This window comes from Oryx dammah, unplaced genomic scaffold (genome assembly GCF_014754425.2).
Source record: "Oryx dammah isolate SB20612 unplaced genomic scaffold, SCBI_Odam_1.1 HiC_scaffold_10, whole genome shotgun sequence".
NCBI lineage: Eukaryota > Metazoa > Chordata > Mammalia > Artiodactyla > Bovidae > Oryx > Oryx dammah.
Genome location: NW_024070194.1, coordinates 57,996,286 through 58,017,643, shown reverse-complemented (window position 1 = coordinate 58,017,643; position 21,358 = coordinate 57,996,286). Strand labels below are relative to the sequence as shown.

Below are 21,358 nucleotides of genomic sequence, written 5' to 3'. Positions count from 1 at the left end.
TCATTTGATGGGACCAGAAACTCAGATGCTTAAGAGTTAAGACTTATTCAAGATCATGCAGCCAATTAATGTCTAAGCCCAGCCCCAAACCTGACTGTCCACATTCTTGATCAGAAATTGTTTATTCCCTCAGAATGTTCTCCTCTCAACTCATCTGGGCCCCAAGTTGGTTTCTCTGGGTCCCTTCCTTATGGAGATAGCAGACTGTCCTGTTTCTTCATCATGGAATTAATAAGAACTACTTTTTAAAAATATGCCTCTGGTGCATAATAAATTTCCAACAGTGATCAGAAGTGACACATTTAGGCTTGTACAAAGGTGTATGAGTAATTTAGAGCTTTCAACATTTGACACATGCCCCTAAAGTATAGGTGTTATGTCTGTTGCCCAACCTTTCTGTTTTTTAAAACATGTTTAAATATTCATGGGTATCAGGAAATTCATGTTTGTTTTTTGACATAAATTATTAATTAAGCTGCCATCAAAAAATATCCTTAATGTACAAAGCATGAACTTAACCATGAAGTAATCACGCAATATTTAGAGAGTATATTTGCAGTATATACTCTTAAATATACTGAAGTTCCAACTGATGGGAAGAACTGATCATTGGAAAAGACCCTGATGCTGGGAAAGATTAAAGGCGGGAGGAGAAGGGAACGACACAGGGTGGGATGGTTGGATGGCATCACCAACTCGATGGACATGAGTTTGAGTAAGCGCTGGGAGTTGATGGTGGACAGGGAAGCCTGGCGCGCTGCAGTCCATGGGGTTGCAAAGAGCTGGACACGACTGAGTGACTGAACTGATACTTGCAATAAGATAATCTCATGTAGGTTTTTTTTTTTTTTTAACATGGATGTGCTGCTTTAAAACCACCTTCTTGAATTTTTGCAGTTCGAGAAATTGAGGGGAAGGGTAATAATAAGTACACATGAAACTACATAAAGCCACTTTTGATTATGGAGTTCAAGGCTGATGAAATTATTGTAAACAGTTGGACCCCACTGTCTTGCAGCTCATGCAAGAATTTTTATAGTACGAGTCACGATTTCCTAGACATGAGTTTCTTTCCCAAGCCTCAAAGTATGACTACTAAGACTTCCTTTGCACATTCTTTGGGGGTATTGTGATGTAGTCACAAAAAGAGAAATGGGAGGGAAGACAAAGAGGAAAAGGTCCCCCAAAACTTCCAAACTGAATTGGTCCTTCTTGATGCAAATTCAGTTGATAAAACAAAGCAGCACTTGAAAGAAGTGATTGCTTTAAATGTTAATAATTTCAGTTTGTTTCTATCTGCAAAACTGATGTTCTCATTGATTCTTAGGCTGCAGTACTGATAAGCTGATTTCAAAAAAATCTCATTGAAAATGTGTAAGGGGAACGTCATTGGTTTATAAATTTGTCTATAATTTTACTTTTCAGAGTTTTGATTTACATGTGAAGATGGATCTAAAAATATTTAAGTGGATCTAAAAATATTTAAATGTATTTATTTGGTGATGAATATACTATTTAGGCAAGATGATAACATGTATGTCCTTTCAAAGAATTATTATTCTTCACTTTTTTTGCATAAAATCCCTCCAGTATATTTTATTTAAATGGTAGAATAAATTTTCACTATCAGCATTAAATAGAACCTTGCCTGCCCCCTCTCCCATCAAGGGAAAAAAAAATGTAGTGTGTACATTTTACCCGAAGACACTGGCTTTATTATTCTAAACCCAGAGACAAATTTCATTCACTCCCAGTATTTTTGAAGTGAGGGTATATTTGTTAAACATTTGGAGCTTTCATCATGGTGTTGAGTTGTCCATATTTTCCTTGAGGAAATGCTACCGAGAGTTTAGGTTGAAATTCTGTGTTGTAAATGTTGCCATGGCAAACGCAAGCTGGGCCTTTTCTGTTGGTTCATCTTGGATGAACATGTTTCTAAATTAATCATAAACCAACCTCCTGTGTTTTAAATACCTTCAGAACCACATGAAGTTTTTTTTTTGTTTTTTGTTTTTTTCTCATGGCTTAAGTAAGGCTTCAGTTTCTTCACTTCGTCGTCACTTGAGACTTTGACCCCCCCATGCACCGGATGAGTTCCTGCAGTGAATCCCCACACCCTTTCCCTCTGCGAACTCTTCCCTTCCTAGTCACTCAGTCTTTTCTAGTAACAAGGACCACACGCCTCCCCTTAAGCAGGCTTCTAAGGAGTTGCTTGAAATGTGGAGCGACGGTACAAGCTGGGGCTAGTCACCGCTTCAAAGCAAACACTGACAGATATTTGATGGAAGGAAGCAAGACTAGTCCAAGGATCCTCCAGTTCATTGAAAACAAAAACACAAGCCAATCATCCCAGTGATTGTGATCGGCCCACGATACGTGTGGCTGCACCTGGAGGAAAGGAATGTGTCGTCCTGCACCAGATTCCCTGAGCTCACCATGCCAGCCCTGGCAGGCATCACAGTGTAGACAGGGCTGAACATGCCTGGGGGGGCCTCTTCTGCTGATGAAAACTGAAGATGGAGGGTGAAGGACGCCGTAGATATTCATAAGCTCTTAAATAATTTCAAGGTAGGCTGTCAGCGAGATGTGGTTCTGTCCTTTGCTGCAGTCTGATTGACTCTAGAGTTTCTAAATGTTGGATTCCAAGGGAGAGACAAACCAGGGGAAGAATTTATCTACTGCTTTTTCTGGAATTCAACTTGTATGTAGAACAGTATTTTTTTTAAGTCCATTATGGAAGGGAAAAAAATCATAAAGATACCAGTTTTGATCTTTGTGGTACTTTTTTTCTGGACTGCAAATACCTTTTCTTTCCCTGGCTATAGGTGTTCGGAGGAAAAAAGCATTTTTCATTTGCATCCATTTATGAGATAAGCAGAAAACCAGGTGTCTGGGCAAAGTAAACAATTAAATATTTAAATATTAACCAAATCCCTTTGAACAGATTGTAAATATGGGAACTTTATTGTTTCATGAAGTGTTAGCTTTCCTTACTCAGAATCTTGAAAGAAGGTTTATGCTACCCGATATTTATGGGTGGAGAGCTACGGAGAAAGAGTAATACTTTCCTGAGGAATGAGGGGAAAAAAGGAAAGAAAAGCTGAAGTCATTTTTCTCCTTTGCCTTATTTATCTTTGCCTATTTTTACGGTAAAAGAACTTTTTGTCTGGTTGATTGCACACAACGGCTGGATTGTCTGTAGATATCTTTTACCTAATTCTTATGAGTAGATGAGAAGGAAATGGCCACAAGAAGGCTCCTTTCATCTGCCATAGTTATTGATGTTTTTGATTCCAGGAACATTCAGGACAGATCCCTTCTCAAAGTGTACAACAAGGATCCTGCCCACGCATTCAACCACACACCGAAAACTGTGAACGGAGAGATGAGGGTGAGTGTTCCTATTCTATTTTTACTTTAATTCTATGGGTCGAACCATCATCCCACCTCTGGCATGTGGTCCTGGTGTGATCACACTGAAACACCAGGTATGCGGGGTTCTTAACTGCTCTTCTTCTTGTCTAATGACATTGTTTGTTGGTAGAGAAGTCAGATTCCCTCATTATTTGGAGTAAGAGGGTTCAGACAGGGCTTGACACATCTTAATTCATCTCTAAGCATGGAATTTAGTTAGGTCCTTACTCCAAAGGGGTCCTGAAGATATGTATGTGAAAGGATTCTTGGTCTGTAATAAATTAACTTACTCGGAGGATCTCTTGCTATTTTTTTTTCCTCCATTTAAAGCAAAACTGACATACAATGACAGCAAAACCTGTGCACAACTGCATGTAGAATCTATTAATATCTTTCTATCAGCTATTCCAAGTCCCAGCATTCTAATTATTGAATAAATTCTTCACTTTCTAATTTAGGACTGTTTGCTGTTGCAACAGCAAATAGTGTTAAATATTATCAAATGTCACCTGCATGGTGTTGAGGGCAAAGTACAAAAATCTGCATGTTTTGTGAGCTAAAATTCTCTAGATTTAGAGCATTGTAGAAGATTATCCAAGTATTCAGAATACACAGGCATGTTTTGAAGAATAAAGCACAGGGAAACTGAAAAGGCAGATTGTAAAATCGCACTAATGCAAGTCCACTTGAATGAGATTGCGTTTCTAACAGTAATGCTAGTGCTACCTTCCTCTGCAGTAAAAATGAGCAGCAAAAAAATGATTCGCTTCTCCAGATGCACCTCCACCTCCCCATCCCATCCCCCAACCCCAAATTTAGAACATGCCTTGACATTTTCTATCATCCTTTCTGACGATTAGCACTGGATGCTGGAGTTTAACTAGAAAAAAAAAGTAAATGATTAGGTTTTATTGCCAAAGAAACCCAGGCACTGCCTGTCCTAGAATTGCAGGAGGTTTCTTGAAGGACTCTGCTTCCTGACAGAGTATTAGTTTGTGTTTTGCTGCTGTACCAAATTATTACATATTCACTGGCTTAATATGACCTAGATTTACTGTCTTACAATTCTAGAAGTCAGAAGTCCAATATAACTTCAGTGAACTAATAAAATAAAGGGGTCATTGGCATTCCTTTCCAGAAACTCCTATTTTTCCCTGCTCTTGGAGGCCACCCCCATTCCTTGGCTTAGAGCCTTCTTCCTCCGTCTTTAAACCCATGCAAGTAACGTCTTTCTGACCTGGCTTTCCTCATCACACCTCCAACCCTCCCTCTTCCACTGTTAAGGACACTTGTGATTACATTGGGTCCAGTTCTCCAGAATAATCTCCTTATGTTAGGGTCAGCTGATTGGGCACCTTCATCCCCTTTCCCGTGTAGTCACAGGTGCTGGAGACTTGGATGGAGATGTCTTTGTTCTGCCGGCCACACAGGGTCTGTGAGTTGAGGACCAAGAGGTCAGGAGGTGCAATAGAAAGTGCTGGGAGAATTTCCACGTGGTTCTGGACTGCAAGCTGAGTGATGACATTGTAGGATCGGAGCCTACACACTTTTTGAGGAAGAGGCCTCTTGTGTTCTCCACGGCTGCTTTTTTTATGTCAGAAATGACATGTGATTTGAAGGGGAGGCTGAGCTGCTACTGCAGAAAAGCTTGGATTTGGAAGCTTATTTTTAGTCAGTTACACTTTCCATGTAAACCAGCTCCATGTGAAGACAGATGGAGTCATGCTTATCACGAAGTATGTGCCAAATATGATGCTTCTCTTTGCTTTTCATGACCTCATTCATCTCTTGCTAAAGCAACATTCTTAAGAGTCTTTGCTCCTTGGAGATCTTTATTTTTTGATATGTCTAGCCTTCAGACTAGAGTTTCATGGTGTTCAGAGTTGTGTTTTTGTTTCACGGAGCCCACACAGGGGCCCTAGAATTGCCTCTGAAAATCTTGTTTATGGCTGGGGAGGACACCTGTTTTTAACTCTTAAGCAGATGTGGAACCTCCATAAGGACCAGCAGTAAAGCAGGGAGAAAATCAAATATTAACCATCTGGATAGAGCCTACTAGGATTCAGAACTTCAACTCTGGGTTTCAGTAGTGTTGCTCTATTTTTACTTTTAGATGAGACCCTTGTGGTCACTTTCCAAGTTGCCCGCAGCCTACTTTAGACAGTGCTATTCTCTGGGAGAGAGTCAAACTGTTCTCCCTGGAGGAGAATAAACAAATGTTCACCATCCAACCCACAGAAAAAGCATTCAAGTTTCAATGAAGACAACTAAGAAATGAGACAGAGAATGTAGTTTTAAAACCAACTCAGCAAAGAAGGGGTGGACACATTTCAACAAGCTGGTTCTCATCCAGTGGGCTCAAAAAAATTCTGTACAGAAAAATTTTCAATTTTCTCTTTTGTGTCAAAATGGATTTTAAAAATGTATAGTCTCATGGAATAATTATCTGATCAGCAAATATAACAACATTCTTTTGTTTGTCAATGTTATAATTTGGTGAGTCATAAACTGGTATTAATGAAAAGCCATTTTAAAATATTAAGACTTAAAATCTGGAATAAACCACACTTGATCACACACACACAAAAAACAAAACCCAACTTGGTGCCATATCTGCAGTTTGCAACTTGGCCCCTTTTCATGAATTCCAGGAGTTGAAAGACCTGGAATCCCTTCAGCCTCACCTTTTGGCTCTGGGGGTTGGAATTCTCTCTCCTTCCTGATGAAGGTGGATGCCATCAAAGGGAAGGAAGCTTTGTTGAGCCCTGCCAGGAACACAGCTGCATAAGCCCACTGCTCATGGTAAAGACGAGAAATAGAGAACAGAACAAGGATCAACAGCTCTAGACTAAACCAGGGGGAGGAATTTGTTGATAACTGCTCACCCGAGTTGGTTAAACACAGTCCTGTACCTGAGGTTGTTGGTCCATCACCAGTCTCCCAAGGCAACCTGAGCCAGTTGTCCCAGCTACCCACTTGTTACCAATATGCCTGTGTGACTTGGAAAACATTGGTGGGACCAAGGTCATGGATCTCAGAGCATATGTGGAATAGATGCTTAGTGGGAAAGACATGTGCTATATTTTTCATTGAGCATCTAGCTGAGCATGTTTAAAATTGATATATCTTTTTAATTTGAGGTATAGTTGACATACAATATTGTGTTAATTTCAGGTGTACAGCAAAGTGATTCAGTTATTCTTTCAGATTATATTCCATTGTAGGCTATCATAAGATATTAAATATTGGGCTTCCCTGGTGGCTCAGCCAGTAAAGAGCCTGCCTGTAATGCGGGAGACCTGGGTTTAATCCCTGGGTCAGGAAGATCCCCTGGAGGAGGAAATGGCAACCCACTTCAGTATTCTTGTCTGGAAAAATCCTATGGATAGAGGAGTCTGATGGACTGTAGTCCATGGGTCACAAAGAGTTGGACATGACTGAGCAACTAACAACAAAAAACTTATTATATAAAGAAAAAGATTTTGAATATAGTTCTCTGTGCTATACAGCATAAATCCTTATTGAATATCTACTTTATGTATAATAGTTTGTATCTATTAACCCCATATTCCTAATTTGTCCCTCCCTCTCTCTCCCCTTTGGTAACCATATGTTTTTTGTTTTTCCTATGTCTGTGAGCCTGTTTCTGTTTTGTATATAGATTCATTTGTGCTATTTTTAGATTCCATGTATCAGTGATATCGTATAATATTTGTTTTTCTCTTGACTTCACTAAGTATAACATTCTCTAGGTCCATCCATGTTGCTACAAATGAGAATATTTCATACTTTTTATGGATGAGTAGTATTTCATGGTGTGTGTGTGTGTATATATATATATATATTTCTGTGTATATATTTCTGTGTATATATGCACACATACATACACGCTTATATATGCTGTGTGCTGAGTCACTTCAGTCATGTCCAACTCTTTGTGACCCTATGGACCATAGCCTGCCAGGCTCCTCGGTCCTTGGGATTCTCCAGGCAACAATACTGGAGTGGATTGCTATGCCCTCCTCCAGGGGATCTTCCCGGCCCAGGGATCCAATCCACATCTCTTACTTTTCCTGCTTTGGCAGGTGGCTTTTTTACCACTAGTGCCACCTGAGAAGCCCTTCATCTTCTTAAGCCAGTCATGTATTAATGGGCACTTAGGTTGCAAACATCCTCTTCCAACAACACAAGAGATGACTCTGTACATGGACATCACCAGATGGTCAACACCGAAATCAGATGGATTATATTCTTTGCAGCTGAAGATGGAGAAGCTCTACACAGTCAGCAAAAACATGACCAGGAGCTGACTGTGGCTCAGATCATGAACTCCTTATTGCCAAATTCATACATAAATTGAAGAAAGTAGGGAAAACCACTAGACCATTCAGGTATGACCTAAATCAAATCCCTTATGATTATACAGTGGAAGTGAGAAATAGATTCAAGGGATTAGATCTGATAGATAGAGTGCATGAAGAACTATGGACAGAGGTTTGTGACATTGTACAGGAGGTAGTGATCAAGACCTTCCCCAAGAAAAATGAATGCAAAAAGGCAAAATGGTTGTCTGATGAGGCCTTACAAATAGCTGAGAAAAGAAGAGTAACTAAAGGTAAAGGAGAAAAGGAAAGACATACCCATTTGAATGCAGAGTTCCAAAGAATAGCAAGGAGAGATAAGAAAGACTTCCTCAACTTCCTCAATGATCAATGAAAAGAAAAAGAGGAAAACAATGGAATGGGAAAGACTAGCGATCTCTTCAAGAAAATTAGAGATACCAAGAGAACATTTCATGCAAAGATGAGTGCAATAAAGGACAGAAATGGTATGGACCTAACAGAAGCAGAAGATATTAAGAAGAGGTGGCAAGAATATACAGAATAGCTGTACAAAAAAGATCTTCATGACCCAGGTAACCACGATGGTGTGATCACTCAACTAGAGCCAGACATCCTGGAATGTGAAGTCAAGTGGGCCGTAGGAAGCATCACTACAAACAAAGCTAGTGGAGGTGATGGAATTCCAGTTGAGCTATTTCAAATCCTAAAAGATGATGCTGTGAAAGTGCTGCACTCAATATGCCAGCAAATATGGAAAACTCAGCAGTGGCCACAGGACTGGAAAAGATCAGTTTTTGTTCCAATCCCAAAGAAGGGCAATGCGAAAGAATGCTCAAACTACTATACAATTGCAATCATCTCACACGCTAGTAAAGTAATGCTCAAAATTCTCAAAGCCAGGCTTCAACAGTATGTGAACCATGAACTTCCAGATGTTCAAGCTGGATTTAGAAAAGGCAGAGGAACCAAAGATCAAATTGCCAACATCCTCAGGATCATTGAAAAAGCAAGAGAGTTCCAGAAAAACATCTATTTCTGCTTTATTGACTATGCCAAAGCCTTTGACTGTATGGATCACAATAAACTGTGGAAATTTTTGAAAGAAATGGGAATACCAGACCACCTGACCTGCCTCCTGAGAAATATGTATGCAGGTCAAGAAACAACAGTTAGAATTGGACTTGGAACAACAGACTGGTTCCATATTGGGAAAGGAGTATGTCAAGGCTGTAGATTGTCACCCTGCTTATTTAACTTATATGCAGAGTACATCATGAGAAATGCTGGGCTGGATGAAGCACAAGCTGGAATCAAGATTGCCAGGAGAAATATCAATAACCTCAGATACACAGATGACACCACCCTTATGGCAGAAAGTGAAGAACTAAAGAGCCTCTTGATGAAAGTGAAAGAGGAGAGTGAAAAAGTTGGCTTAAAACTCAACATTCAGAAAACGAAGATCATGGCATCTGGTCCCATCACTTCATGGCAAATAGGTGGAGAAACAATGGAAACGGTGAGAGGCTTTATTTTTTGGGTCTCCAAAGTCACTGCAGATGGTGACTCCTACCATGAAATTAAAAAATGCTTGCTCCTTGAAAGAAAAGCTACGACCAACTTAGACAGCATATTAAAAAGCAGAGACAGTACTGTGCCTACAAACGTCCGTCTAGTCAAAGCTATGGTTTTTTCAGTAGTCATGTATGGATGTGAGAGTTGGACTACAAAGAAAGCTGAGCGCCGAAGAATTGATGCTTTTGAACTGTGGTGTTGGAGAAGACTGTTGAGAGTCCCTTGGACTGCAAGGAGATCCAACCAGTCCATCCTAAAGGAAATCAGTCCTGAATATTCATCGGAAGGACTGATACTGAAGCTGAAACTCCGATACTTTGGCCACCTGATGTGAAGAACCGACTCATTGGAAAAGACCCTGATGCTGGGAAAGATTGAAGGTGGGAGGAGAAGGGGACAACAGAGGATGAGATGGTTAGATGGCATCACCGATTCAATGGACATGAGTTTGAGTAGGCTCTGGGAGTTGGTGATGGACAGGGAAGCCTGGCATGCTACAATCCATGGGGTCGCGAAGATTCGGACACAACAGCGACTGAACTGAACTGAACTAGGATGCTTCCATATCTTGGCTATTGTAAATAGTGCTGCTGTGAACAATGGGATGCGTGTATCTTTTCAATTTAGAGTTTTCTTTTCTTCCAGAACTGAGCATTTTGACGCAATCTATCCAGGGAGACTCGTGGTTCTCTGCTAGAACTGAGCATCTCCTGATTCTTTACACGTGGGTGCAAATCACCCTGATCTAAATGAATTGCCTGGCTTTTGTTTCATCACATTAGATAGGAGCTTTGATAATTCAATTCCCAAGAGGCTGAGCTCATCACATGGAATGGGCCCTTCTGCTAAAATTATATATGTACTCACAAGTTTGTAATTCACACATGTGCAACTAAGAAGATGAGATATTCCATTCTGCAGCTCTCAAAGGGTACCAGGGACTTTCCACTCACTGAACCTAGTGGGTTTTTGTTTTTGTTTTGCAGTTTTCAGGCTTTTCCACTTTCTTCTTATTTATGTATTTATTGGCTGTATTGGGTCTTAGTTGCAGCGTATGGGATCTAGTTCCCTGGCCCCCTGAATTGGGTGTGAGGAGTCCTAGGCCCTGGACTACAGGGAAGTCCCTTTTTCACCTTCATGTGTGCTTTGAGATTACTTCCTGAGGTTCTTTGCTGCGATCAGTCAGTTCTCTGCTTTCTCTATGTCCTGAATTTTTACTCGCAATGTTAGACAGTTTCCACATTTGCATAGAGAACATATTCCCCAGTATTGGCTCTGCATCTTAAATAACTTTCGAATGCCCAAATCAGTTGCTGCCCTCCACACCTCTTCTGTCTCAGCCCTGCATTTGACAGTGATGGGCAGTCTCCTTAGAAACCTTGGTTTCCATTACACTGCTGTCTCTGAATCCCTTGCATACATGCAGACACACCCCAGCCTTCTTCACTAACTCTTCTTTTTTCTCTTGCCCTCTACATGGTCTGCAGGGCCTTTAGCCAGGCTTTGTGTGTGTGTGTGTGTGTGTGTGTGTGTGAATTTGCTCTTTTTCTTTCATCTGTACCTTTCCACTTGTCTTTTTTGTGTTACTACTCATTTAACCATTAGGTCAGTGTAGACGACCCTTGAAACTGTCCCTAGCTCCGCCATTTCTCTAGAGTGCAAGTCCAGTGTTCAGCTTCCAAGCAGTTGTCTCCGTATGGATATTCTTTCAACGTTTCTAGTGTATCCTGTCGAAGAAGAAAAAAATACATCCTGATCTTTCCACCACAAACCTTTTCCGCTTGTTTTCCTGTGTTTGTGAATGAAGGCGTGACTGCTGATGGTGTGTCTATGAGTGCAGTGCCTGTGTGTTTAAATGAGAGGGAGAGAAATGATTTTAAAAGTTGAGTTATCAGTGCGTCTTCAGTGACCTAACTCCTGTTTTTCAAATCATCCCACCAGTCCTCAGAACCTATCCATCTCACTCTGCAGGGCCTCTTACACACCACCCTGCTGCCCTGGCCTGCACCGTGACTCTCACAGTAGCTAACGTTTTTGTGCCTTTGACGAAGCGTGTTCATGGGTAATTTCATTTAAATCCTCAAGACACCATTTTGAGGCAGGTATTGGTACAAGCCCTTGTATTTATAGCTCAGAAAACAGTTTCTTAAGTCTGTTGAAGATGTCTGCCCCAGGCCACACAGCGAGAGAGTGCAGAGCTGAGATCTGAATCCGGGCAGCTTGGCTGCAGACTCCAGGCTCTTAGCAGCGCTGCTCTGATGCTGTAGTGACAGCATGCTTTATTTTTCTCTCAGTTGGTAATGCAACAGCTTTTAACCAGTCTCCCCAACCCTTATTCCAACCTAGCAGCAATTTCCCAAGTCATCTCCCGACTTCCCATTGTGCAAAAGCCCAACTTCCCATTATGCGAAAGACTAGCACAGGCTGGGATTTCCTTGGCAGTCTGGTGGCTATGACTCCATGCTTCCACTGCAGGGGTCACAGTTTTGATCCCTGGTCAGGGAACTGAGATCCTACAAGCGACATGGCACAGCCCCCAAAAAAGGGAATAGCACAGGCTGATCATCGTATCGCCTCCATCCCAACACCCAAGCTGAGCGACCTCAGTCCCTGCTCCGAGTCTCTGAAATGCACTCTCCCTCCCTCCACGATATCTTGCAAAATCCATCCAGCCACCATACTACAGGACAATAGCTCAGTTCTGTTGACAAGTATGGTAAAAGGGTGGGCAGAGACCCTGTTCCATTTCTCAGGCCTCTTCCGTCCACTAACAACCCAAAAGCCATGTGTGCAGCACGTTTGGATCCTGACGGGGACAAGCCAAATGTACAAGACATCTTTGAAACTGTTTGGGAAATTTGAACATGTGTTAAGAATCAGATGATATTAACGGATAACCGGTAATTCTGTTGGGTATAATAATGACTCAGTGGTTATGTTTTTAAAAATGAGACCCACTGAAGTATTTTACAGGCTAAAATGGTACAGCTGCTGGGGTTTGCTTTAAAATGCTCTGGCAAAACAAACCCCAAAAGTGGAAACTGATGAAACAAAATTGGTAAAATGTTGAAAAATGTCAGAGCTGGATGCTGTGAGTTCATTATATTATTTTCTCTACTTATGTTTATGGTTGGTGGAAATATCCATAATAAAATTAAAAAAAAAAAAACCTCTCTTTTAGAGGACAAATGAAAGACTGCCTACTCTGTGAAGACTTCTCTGTCAGATTTAATCTTTCCTTTTGGAGGGGCATGTTGTACATTCTCCTGGTGGTTTAATCATTTAGATGCTTGTGCATCCCATCCCATAAGAGTGTAAGTTCTTCAGAGGCACACGCCCGTTCATGTTCCTCTTGTATGCCTCAGAAAACCAGTCTTCCTGTCTCATCTGTAGCAAGTGTAAACGCTTGTTAAGCCGATCTGTTGAGTACTATAATGATGGTGCTCCAAACGGTGTATTATTCATCTTCTGTCATTAATGAGAACCCACTGTATAAATATCTCTCTGTTCTCATCACCAGAAATAGTTGTGCTTCTCCCAGTTTATTTTTATCATATGGACACTTTGAATCTTGTAAGTGATCATTTTCCCTCTTTGTGTTGCTACTCTAAGGCTTAGAATTAAATTTGTGGCCCACCCACAGCCAGCGTACAGGCATTTGCGGCGCGTGTGTTGGTTGGTGTGTCCTGGCTTTGTGCCTGGCCTCTATTTTTAATTTTCTAGCTTTCATCTTCTTTCTGTCATACATTCCAGTTTGACTTTTGGTGGGGGCAAAATTGTAGTGATTTGTGTAGACTCTTAATTTCCTTGTGAAATCAGTCATAGTATATAAGTAGTATTCATTCTGTTCCATTGCGTTTCTCAATATGAGACCATTCTGCATCCACATAGAAGGCAATGTGTTAAATACTTTACATGTTATTTAAATGAGTCAACAACTCTGCACACTGACTCGGTTTTTATAGATGGTGAAATTGAGGCCAGTGATGTCTTTCCCAGGCCCAAACGGCTGGTATATGTCAAACATAGGATCTGAACCTGGTTATGACTCTTTCTACTTAACCCACAGCTTCCCTTCCTTGACATTTCCCTTCAGGCTTTGCAAGTTTTGAAATGATGCTCTTAACAAGATTTTAGAACACGTGAAATATCTTTTTAAAATATTTGTTTCATTTCTTGATTCTCTTGTGTCTATATATTATGCATCTGTTTCTTGGCCTCCTTTTATAGTGAACATGCTCCATTCTGTTCTCTTCTGACTGGCCTAAAAGGGTATCCCACCTGGAAAAAAGAAGGGAATTCTCTGGCAGTCCAGTAGCTGGGATTCCACACTACCACTGCAGTGGGCACGGGTTTGATCCTTGGTTGGGGAACTAAGATTCCACTTACCATCTGGCATGGCCAAACAAAAGAAAAGAAAGAAAGAAAGAAAGAAAAAATATATATATATATATATAATTTAGTATGTATGTGTGAAGTTGGCCTGCCACAGAGTTCAGGGCCTTTTTTCTACAGGGCAGTGCTCTGATTGAAAAGAAGGGTTTGGGATTTGAGGGAAGACAAGAAAACCCCTTAGAAACAGAAGTTTAGGAAACCACTCCTAGCTGATTTTCTTTCATTCTCTCAACATCCTCCTTGACCCAGCTGCCCCATGCCCCCTTCACTCACATAATGGCAGCGGTACTAATAACTATAAATTACATTGTGCCAGGTACCGTGATGAGTATTGTGCTCACAATCACTCTCATTTGTTCAGAACAACCCAGTGTGAGGGAAATTCTTATGACCCCCCCTTGTTTCAGATGTGGATCAGAGAGGTCAGGAAACCTTCTCAAAGCCACACAGCACATCAGAGATGGAGCTAGTTTCAGAGCCAGACAGACCAGCTCCAAAACTGGCCTCCTCATCCCTCCAGTGGTCCCTACTGTCCTTCCCCACAGTACTGGCTTCATCATCAGGACCCATGTGCTACTCATTTTTTTAATTATATAAGTTTCAGGTGTGTGGTATCTGTATACAAACTCCAGGGTGGTCACCATCACACATCTAGTTTCCATCCATTATCTTACAGTGGACCTCTTCATTCATTTCACCCTCCCCGCAACCCACTTTCCTTCTGGTAACCATCAATCTCTTTTCTATATCTGTGACTTTGTTTTTTGTTTTGTTTGTTCATTAACTTCGGTGTTTTTGTTTGTTTAGGTTCCACATATGACTAAAGTCATATGGGATTTGTCTTTCTCTGTCTGAGTTAGTGTAATACCCTCCTGGTCATACATGCTGTTGCAAATGGCAGGGTTTCATTCCTTTTTATGGCTGAGTAGTTCTCCATTGACTGTATACATGTATATGCATGTATATATTTCACATCTTCATCCATTCATCCACTGATGGACACTTTGGTTGTTCCCATATATTGACTACTGTGAATAGTGTTGCAGTGAATATGAGGGTACAGATATCTTTTCAGTTAGTAGTCTTATGTTCTTCAGATAAATACCCATAAGTGGAATAGCTGGGTCATATGGTAGTTCTGTTAGTTTAGGAATCTCCATACTGACTCCACCAATTTACAGTCTCACCAACAGTGTGCAAGGATTCTCTTTTCTCTGCAGTCCATCTTTGAAGACCTAACTCGACAGCTACTATCTTCAACATGCCTTTCCTGACTCCTCTCTTATCCAAGTCTCACTAACCACCATTCCTTCTCTGATTCCATCGGACCTCACCTGTCTCTCCCCTCTCTGAGAACCCTCACCTTTTCCTGTCTGCATTGTAGTTACTGATGTACACATCTGAAATTCTTTTCTAAACTCCACGCTTTGTGGGAACAAACCCCTATTCCATTCATCTTCACACTCTCTGTGTTTCCCTGCAACAGTGTCCTGCTTTGAGGAAATTATCCTTAAACATGTGGATGGAAAAGGGGCTTATGTCAGCATTTTTCCCATCACACACTTTCAGTTAATGCCTTCTCTGCTAAAACCAGTACAGTGATGTGCACATGTAAACATTTGAGATTTACAGCACATTCCCTTGTTTATCCCAGGAGTAATTCCTGACCAAAATGAGGACTAAGAACATCTAACAAAATTACTCATCCTATAAATATAATTTTATTGCAGTTAATTACTCTATAATTTAAGATGAGAATAACAGATTTGTCAGATTAAACTAACTGGTTGTCAGAAATGCACACAGATCTGCGTTTTATTTTCAAGAGTAAAATTCACCCATGGCAGAAAGTAAGCCAATCTCTGGATAACAAATTAAAGAAGACAGATCTTGGTTTACTGTTATTTCTAACTCAGCAGGACACATCTTGCTTTTAGATTGAATGGGTAATCAGTATTTCAGATACCTCCAGACTTATCAGGTAGGAGTGATGATTTTGGAACAGTTAACTACTTCCAGTGATTGTGAAGTTTCACTGACTCACTCACCCAGCCATCATGCATTGAGTCTTGACTGTGATTTGGGCTCTTGTATAAGATTTTGAAGATATAATAGTGACCAAGTATGGTAACTGCCTTACAGAGATCATCCAGTCTAGTAGAACAGTGGTCCCCAACCTTGTTGGCACCAGGGACCAGTTTTGTGGAAGACAAATTTTCCATGGCCCTGGGGAGATGGGGGGCGGGGGGTGTTCAGGATGATTCAAGTGCATAACATTTATTGTGCACTTTATTTCTATTATTATTACATCAGCTCCACCTCAGACCATCAGGCATTAGGTCCTAGAGGTTGAGGTCCCCTGTAGTAGAAGATCAGACAGTCAATAATCAGTAGTGATACAGACGTCTGTAATTTTCACATCTGTTGCCAGCTGTGTGCCAGCTTTCCTTCATTCTCTTATCTGCTAAAGAGTGTAGTTGATTTACTTCTACAGTACTGGCTTACCAGGGATGTACCTCATTATGTCCCTTTTATGACGTGTCTTTCTGACAGGCGAAAAGATGTTTCTGCTGCAGTTGGTAAGGAATTATTCTTATTGAAATGATTAGCTGGGCAAACACAACTCATCATTTATACACTTTCATACAGTGGCTTTACAGAGCAAGGTATTTTTTTCCCTTCCTGGCTACTTCCAGCTCTATTTTATTTTTTAAGATGCAAGAACTAGTAATATATGCATATCTGACAGGCAGCTTCCAGATGATACCGATCTCATCTTTCCTGCTGTGTGGCTGCCTGCTTTCTCTTGCCTTTTTTTTTTTGTCATTGAGAGGTTATGACAACACAAGCCGTATTGTATTTATAAACATCACGTGTTCCCTTGATATGGCTTGCCGTTTCTGCCAGACGGAACACATGGAAGAAACATTTCTCGTTAACTCAGCATTGGTTTTTAGTTATGCTGATTTCCGGGACAGGAAAAATGCCTTCCTACTCAGATTTAACTTTCATAGAGGAGAAACAAAACCTCTGAATGTCCGTGAAATAGTTTTAACAAGGCTGGATACTGCTCCTTTAAACCACATATTTTGACTAAAAGCTTCCTTCTGTAAAAAAAAAAAAAACCAAGCCTTGCATTTAGTTACCATCAAGACAGGCGGAGCTGGAAGCATTCGAGAGATGGGTGGTTTCAAGGTCTCTGAACGTCTAGAAAGTTTCTTCTAGAAGAGAACAGTTCGTGGAAGATGTAAGGTAAGAACTGAACTGCACGTTTATAACAAAATAGGATTTTCAAGATTTGGGGTTCCTGTTGTAGCACGTTTACCTCCAAATGAGTCAACTTTTCTGTATTCAAGTTCAATGCCATGTGGAATTGAAATGCTAGGTTTTTATTTTAACTTCTTGCACACTGCTTAGAAGGAAACTTCTTTGTTATTGGCGTTGGTCTGTTTTTCAAAATCCACTTAAGTTACATTGGGCTGTCTCCAGTCTATAAATCTGTTTAATCTTGTGATCTTTCTGTTTAACCTTATAATTTAGAAAAGGATTTCAAGTGTTAGTGTTGTTTGCTTGTACAGATCTCGTTGATGTATGTGTTTTGTGACAGTTTTCAGTGTTTTCACAAAGATATTTGACTTGCATTCAGTTTCTGAGACAATTGAAAATTTGAAGGCGTGGTACAAATTGGGGGGGGCAAAGGGGGAGGTTAGTATGCTTCCTTCAGTATTCAAGGAAAACATTGTCTGTTGTATTTTCCTTGTGAAAATCACCTTACGTTTTAAAATATAAAGGACTTTTTAATCTTGGTTTTTTAAAATTCTTTGAGATATATCCATTTAAGTGTTATGTATAACATTTTAAACGTCTGCAATTTTTATATAACAGATATATCCCTGTTATATTGAGGTTTAATGGAAAAACCCAGAAAAAATCTGTGGCAGAAATTGTATATACTTGAGATAACTATTCTGTCTTATCCTTGCAATAATAGTTCAGTCACAATACTTTGTATATATTTCTTTTAAAGACATTTAATAAGATGAGTGTCTTTTTAAGTCAGTCTGTTTCCTTTTAAAGGTACCTGTGTGCCTGGATCTGTTTATATTTATCTCCGTTTATAGATGAGTTCATATGGATGAGAAGTTGTTAACCAATGTGGTCTAAATAATATATATTATTTCATTTGGTCATTATAACCATAAGGCATAGGTACTATTATACCCATTTTAAGGTAAGAAAACTGAGGCTGAGAGAGATCAAGTGACAAGTCACACACTAGCTAGAACCAAAGCTGGGACTGAGCCCCAGGCTGACTGTCTCTCTAGTCCTTGTGTTTAAATCCTACACTGCATTCCCCTTCTTACCAGTAGCTAAGACTCCAAGTCTGCAGTCAGATACTGATAACTTATCTTGAAAATAGTAATTATAAATAAGCCATGCTTACTTGGCTTCAAGAGAAATGATTCTCTACAGTTTTGAACTTTTTTTTTTTTTTGGTTTGATCTGTAACATCCAAAACCTCGTATCAGACTGTTTATCCAGGGACCTGGCTGCAGCTTACTTGGCGTGAAAAGAAAACAGTGAATGCCTGACAGTGTCCGACAGTGTGGGGACAGCAAAAGGCACTGCAGAGACACAGAGAACAGATCTGTGGACACAGTGGGGAGCAAGAGGGAAAGGGCTGCGTGGCGCCGGGAGCTCAGCGCAGTACTCTGCGACAACCTAGGGGGCTGGGTGGAGTGGGAGGTGGGAGGGGAGTTCAGGAGGGAGAGAACACATGTGTACCTGAGGCTGATTCATGATGTATGGCAGAGGCCAACACAATAGCGTCAGGCAGTTATCCTCCAATTAAAGAAAAAAAGCACTGTGGATGAACTGCCATCTCCTCCTTCCCGCTTCCTTCTTCACTTCATGTGCTGTGTCACTCAGAAAAACCGTCTTCCCAGGACAGGGCAACGAGCTGATTCATGAGCCCGATTTGCAAGGGAGAAAGTGTCTTTGAATGGAGACAGGCCTGCATGTGCCTGCCTGCTGCCCTTCCAGACTCCTGGCAGCACCGTTAGGAGAAGGACAGGAAGAAAGTTACAGAATGTCGGAGGTGGAGGGTTCAAGCCACCCCAGAGGCAGGGGCTGTGGCTCTCCTCAACCCCCCACATATGTGAAGATTGAGACATCCACTCGGCTGCAAAAATATCCTGGTAATTCGCTAGGCGAAGTAATTACAGCCAACAGTATCATCAGAGATGCAGCTGCTCATCCCAGCCCTGAACTTGGGCTGCAGGAGCAAGGCCACTTGCTTCCAGCTTCCATGGCTGCGTAAGATCCAGGGCTGGCTGACAACCAACACACTGGAAAGTCGACGGAACGGGACCTTCCTTTTCCTTCAGTGGGGGCTGGGAGGGGTTGGGTTGTTAGCCATTCCTGGGGAAAAGTTTACACCACACCCTCTGCCCTTTGATATCCAAACTGAATCTCTCAGTTTGGCTCTTGTAAATACAGATGTCAGCGGAAATTGCCTCTGACAGGAAGCCTAAGTCCTGGCATTTTCAGGTGGTGTTCTGTGCATCCACATGTTGCTTCCTTCCTGAGGTTTTGCTTTTTCTGTCTTCTCAGTGGGTCTCCATCAGGGAGGCCCAGACTACATAGTACATTGCTCAGGCTCCCTCAGTCCAAGGCCCTACTTTGTAGAGAGCTTCCATGGGTCACTCTTTTATCATTTCTTGTTTTTAATTGAAGTACAGTTGACTTACAATGTTGTAAATATTGTAATATCAGATATACAGCAGTGATTCAGTTATACATTTTTTTTCAGATTCTTTTCCATTATAGGTTATCACAAGATATTGAATATAGTTCCTGGTATTATATAGTAAATCCTTGTTGCTTTTCTATTTTATGTATAGTAGTGTGTCTCTGGGGACTGTTATTTCCTTTATACTTTTTCTAAAATTCGCAGCATTTTATATAACTACTTTTATATAAATCATGTTACTTATATATATTGGTAGGAGAGAAAGCACTTACTAATTTTTTTTAAAGAGGAAAAAATGTGTCTTTGAGCTACGGATCACCCGGTGCTAAGCCATTTCCTCTCTGTCCTGTTTTGTTCCCATGGGGTCTGCGTGTAATTTGCAGGAGCGATATGTCTGCTCCTGAGACACTTGAACTGTGGCTCCAGCTTGGTGGCTGAGGAAATACAACCTGATCTGTGTGTCATTGGTGTTACCTCAAGAAACAGGCCCAGATGATTTGGAATCATAGGGTTTCAGAGGTGGAAAGAAGGTCTTACGCGTCATCTTTTATAACCCTTCCCCCATCAGTCGAGACTCTGGAGACCTGGCATGGACGGAGTGACTTGGTAAAGATCATGGAATTAAGAAGTGATCGACCAAGAACAGGGCTGGACCCCAAGCACTGGTCCCTTAGACCAGCTCTTTCTCCATCTCTAGTGCCTCCCTGCCTTGGTTCTCATCCCACAGGACCCACCAAGGTGTGTTCTCTTGGTTGATTTAGGAAAACACTGTATATCTGACTTCCCGGAGCCATCTGTGTTGCATGCAGCTAAGTGTAGCCAGGTTCCCCTTCCTGTCCAGATAGCAGCACAACCCTGCCATGGGGCCAGAGCTCATTAATTGGAAATGCATGGGCCTGGCCCCAAAATAAATGGATTTTGAACTAACCAGATTTAGATTATCCAATATTTTTATTGAAGGAGAATAGGCCATCAAGTCAACTGAAAAACAGCAGCTGCTTCAAATTATGAGATGCTTTGAATAAAGCAATCTTGGCTAAAAAGGGTTGGGTAATATTATAGCATTATTTGCAAAAGTCAGCCTCTTTGCTGAAGCAGTGGCTCCTACAGTAACCTAGCTGGAAACGCTCACATCTTCTTACTGAGAATATTTTCAGAGTTGTTCTTCACTTGGAACTGGTGAGTTTCGACAGCACAAAGGTAAACAGATTCTTACATTTTAGTGATTGTATTATATAGTTGTGTATTGGAAAAACAAATAGCACAGAGACTCTGAGAATTAATGAATATTGTTGTTCATCCCCACTAAGAAGGAAAAAGTCAACTTAAAACTGATGTCAAGAAAAGCCTTGGACTTCCCAGGTGATCCAGTGGTTAAGAATCTGCCTGCCAGTGCAGGGGACAGGGGTTCAACCTGTGGTCCAGAAAGATCCCACAACTAAGCCTGTGTACCACAGCTGCTTGGGGCCTGTGCTCTAGAGTCCGTGCTCCGCAACAAGCGAAACCACCACAATGAGAAGCCTGCACACCGCAACTAGAGGGTAGCCCCTGTTCACTGTAACTAGAGAGAGCCTGAGCATAATAACGAAGACTCAGCACAGCCAAAAATAAATAAATAAATAAATAAATTTTAAAAGATTTAGAAAGTTATTGGTTAAAACATTTTTTAAAAAAGCATTATGAGTAATAGTAATATAGTTAGTGTTAGAATGTGGCCAAGATGGTGACGGCTTTCTTATAACTGAGTGAAATGTAGAAACCAGGGCTTTAAGATGAAGCCCAAATTATGGCAGAGACAGAGCAAGACATCATTAAACATGATCAGTTCACAACAATGCCCTGTTTTGATGTCAGAATAAAATCTAATTCTTGTTTGAGTCCT

The 21,358-nt window shown here is 41.0% G+C and overlaps 1 protein-coding gene across 15 annotated transcripts in view; it reads left to right on the top strand.

Annotated features, from left to right (window-relative positions):
- The window catches only part of KIAA1217 (KIAA1217 ortholog), a 350,338-nt gene that overhangs the window by 227,188 nt on the left and 101,792 nt on the right, over nt 1-21,358 (top strand). For 14 of the 15 annotated variants that reach the window (XM_040248530.1, XM_040248531.1, XM_040248532.1 and 11 more), the window contains one exon: nt 3,298-3,391. In XM_040248530.1, the coding sequence (XP_040104464.1) occupies nt 3,298-3,391 (94 nt within the window). Of the gene's footprint in view, nt 1-3,297; nt 3,392-11,900; nt 16,977-21,358 lie in introns of those variants that run through there. The other variant, XM_040248529.1, reaches the window with a different exon arrangement.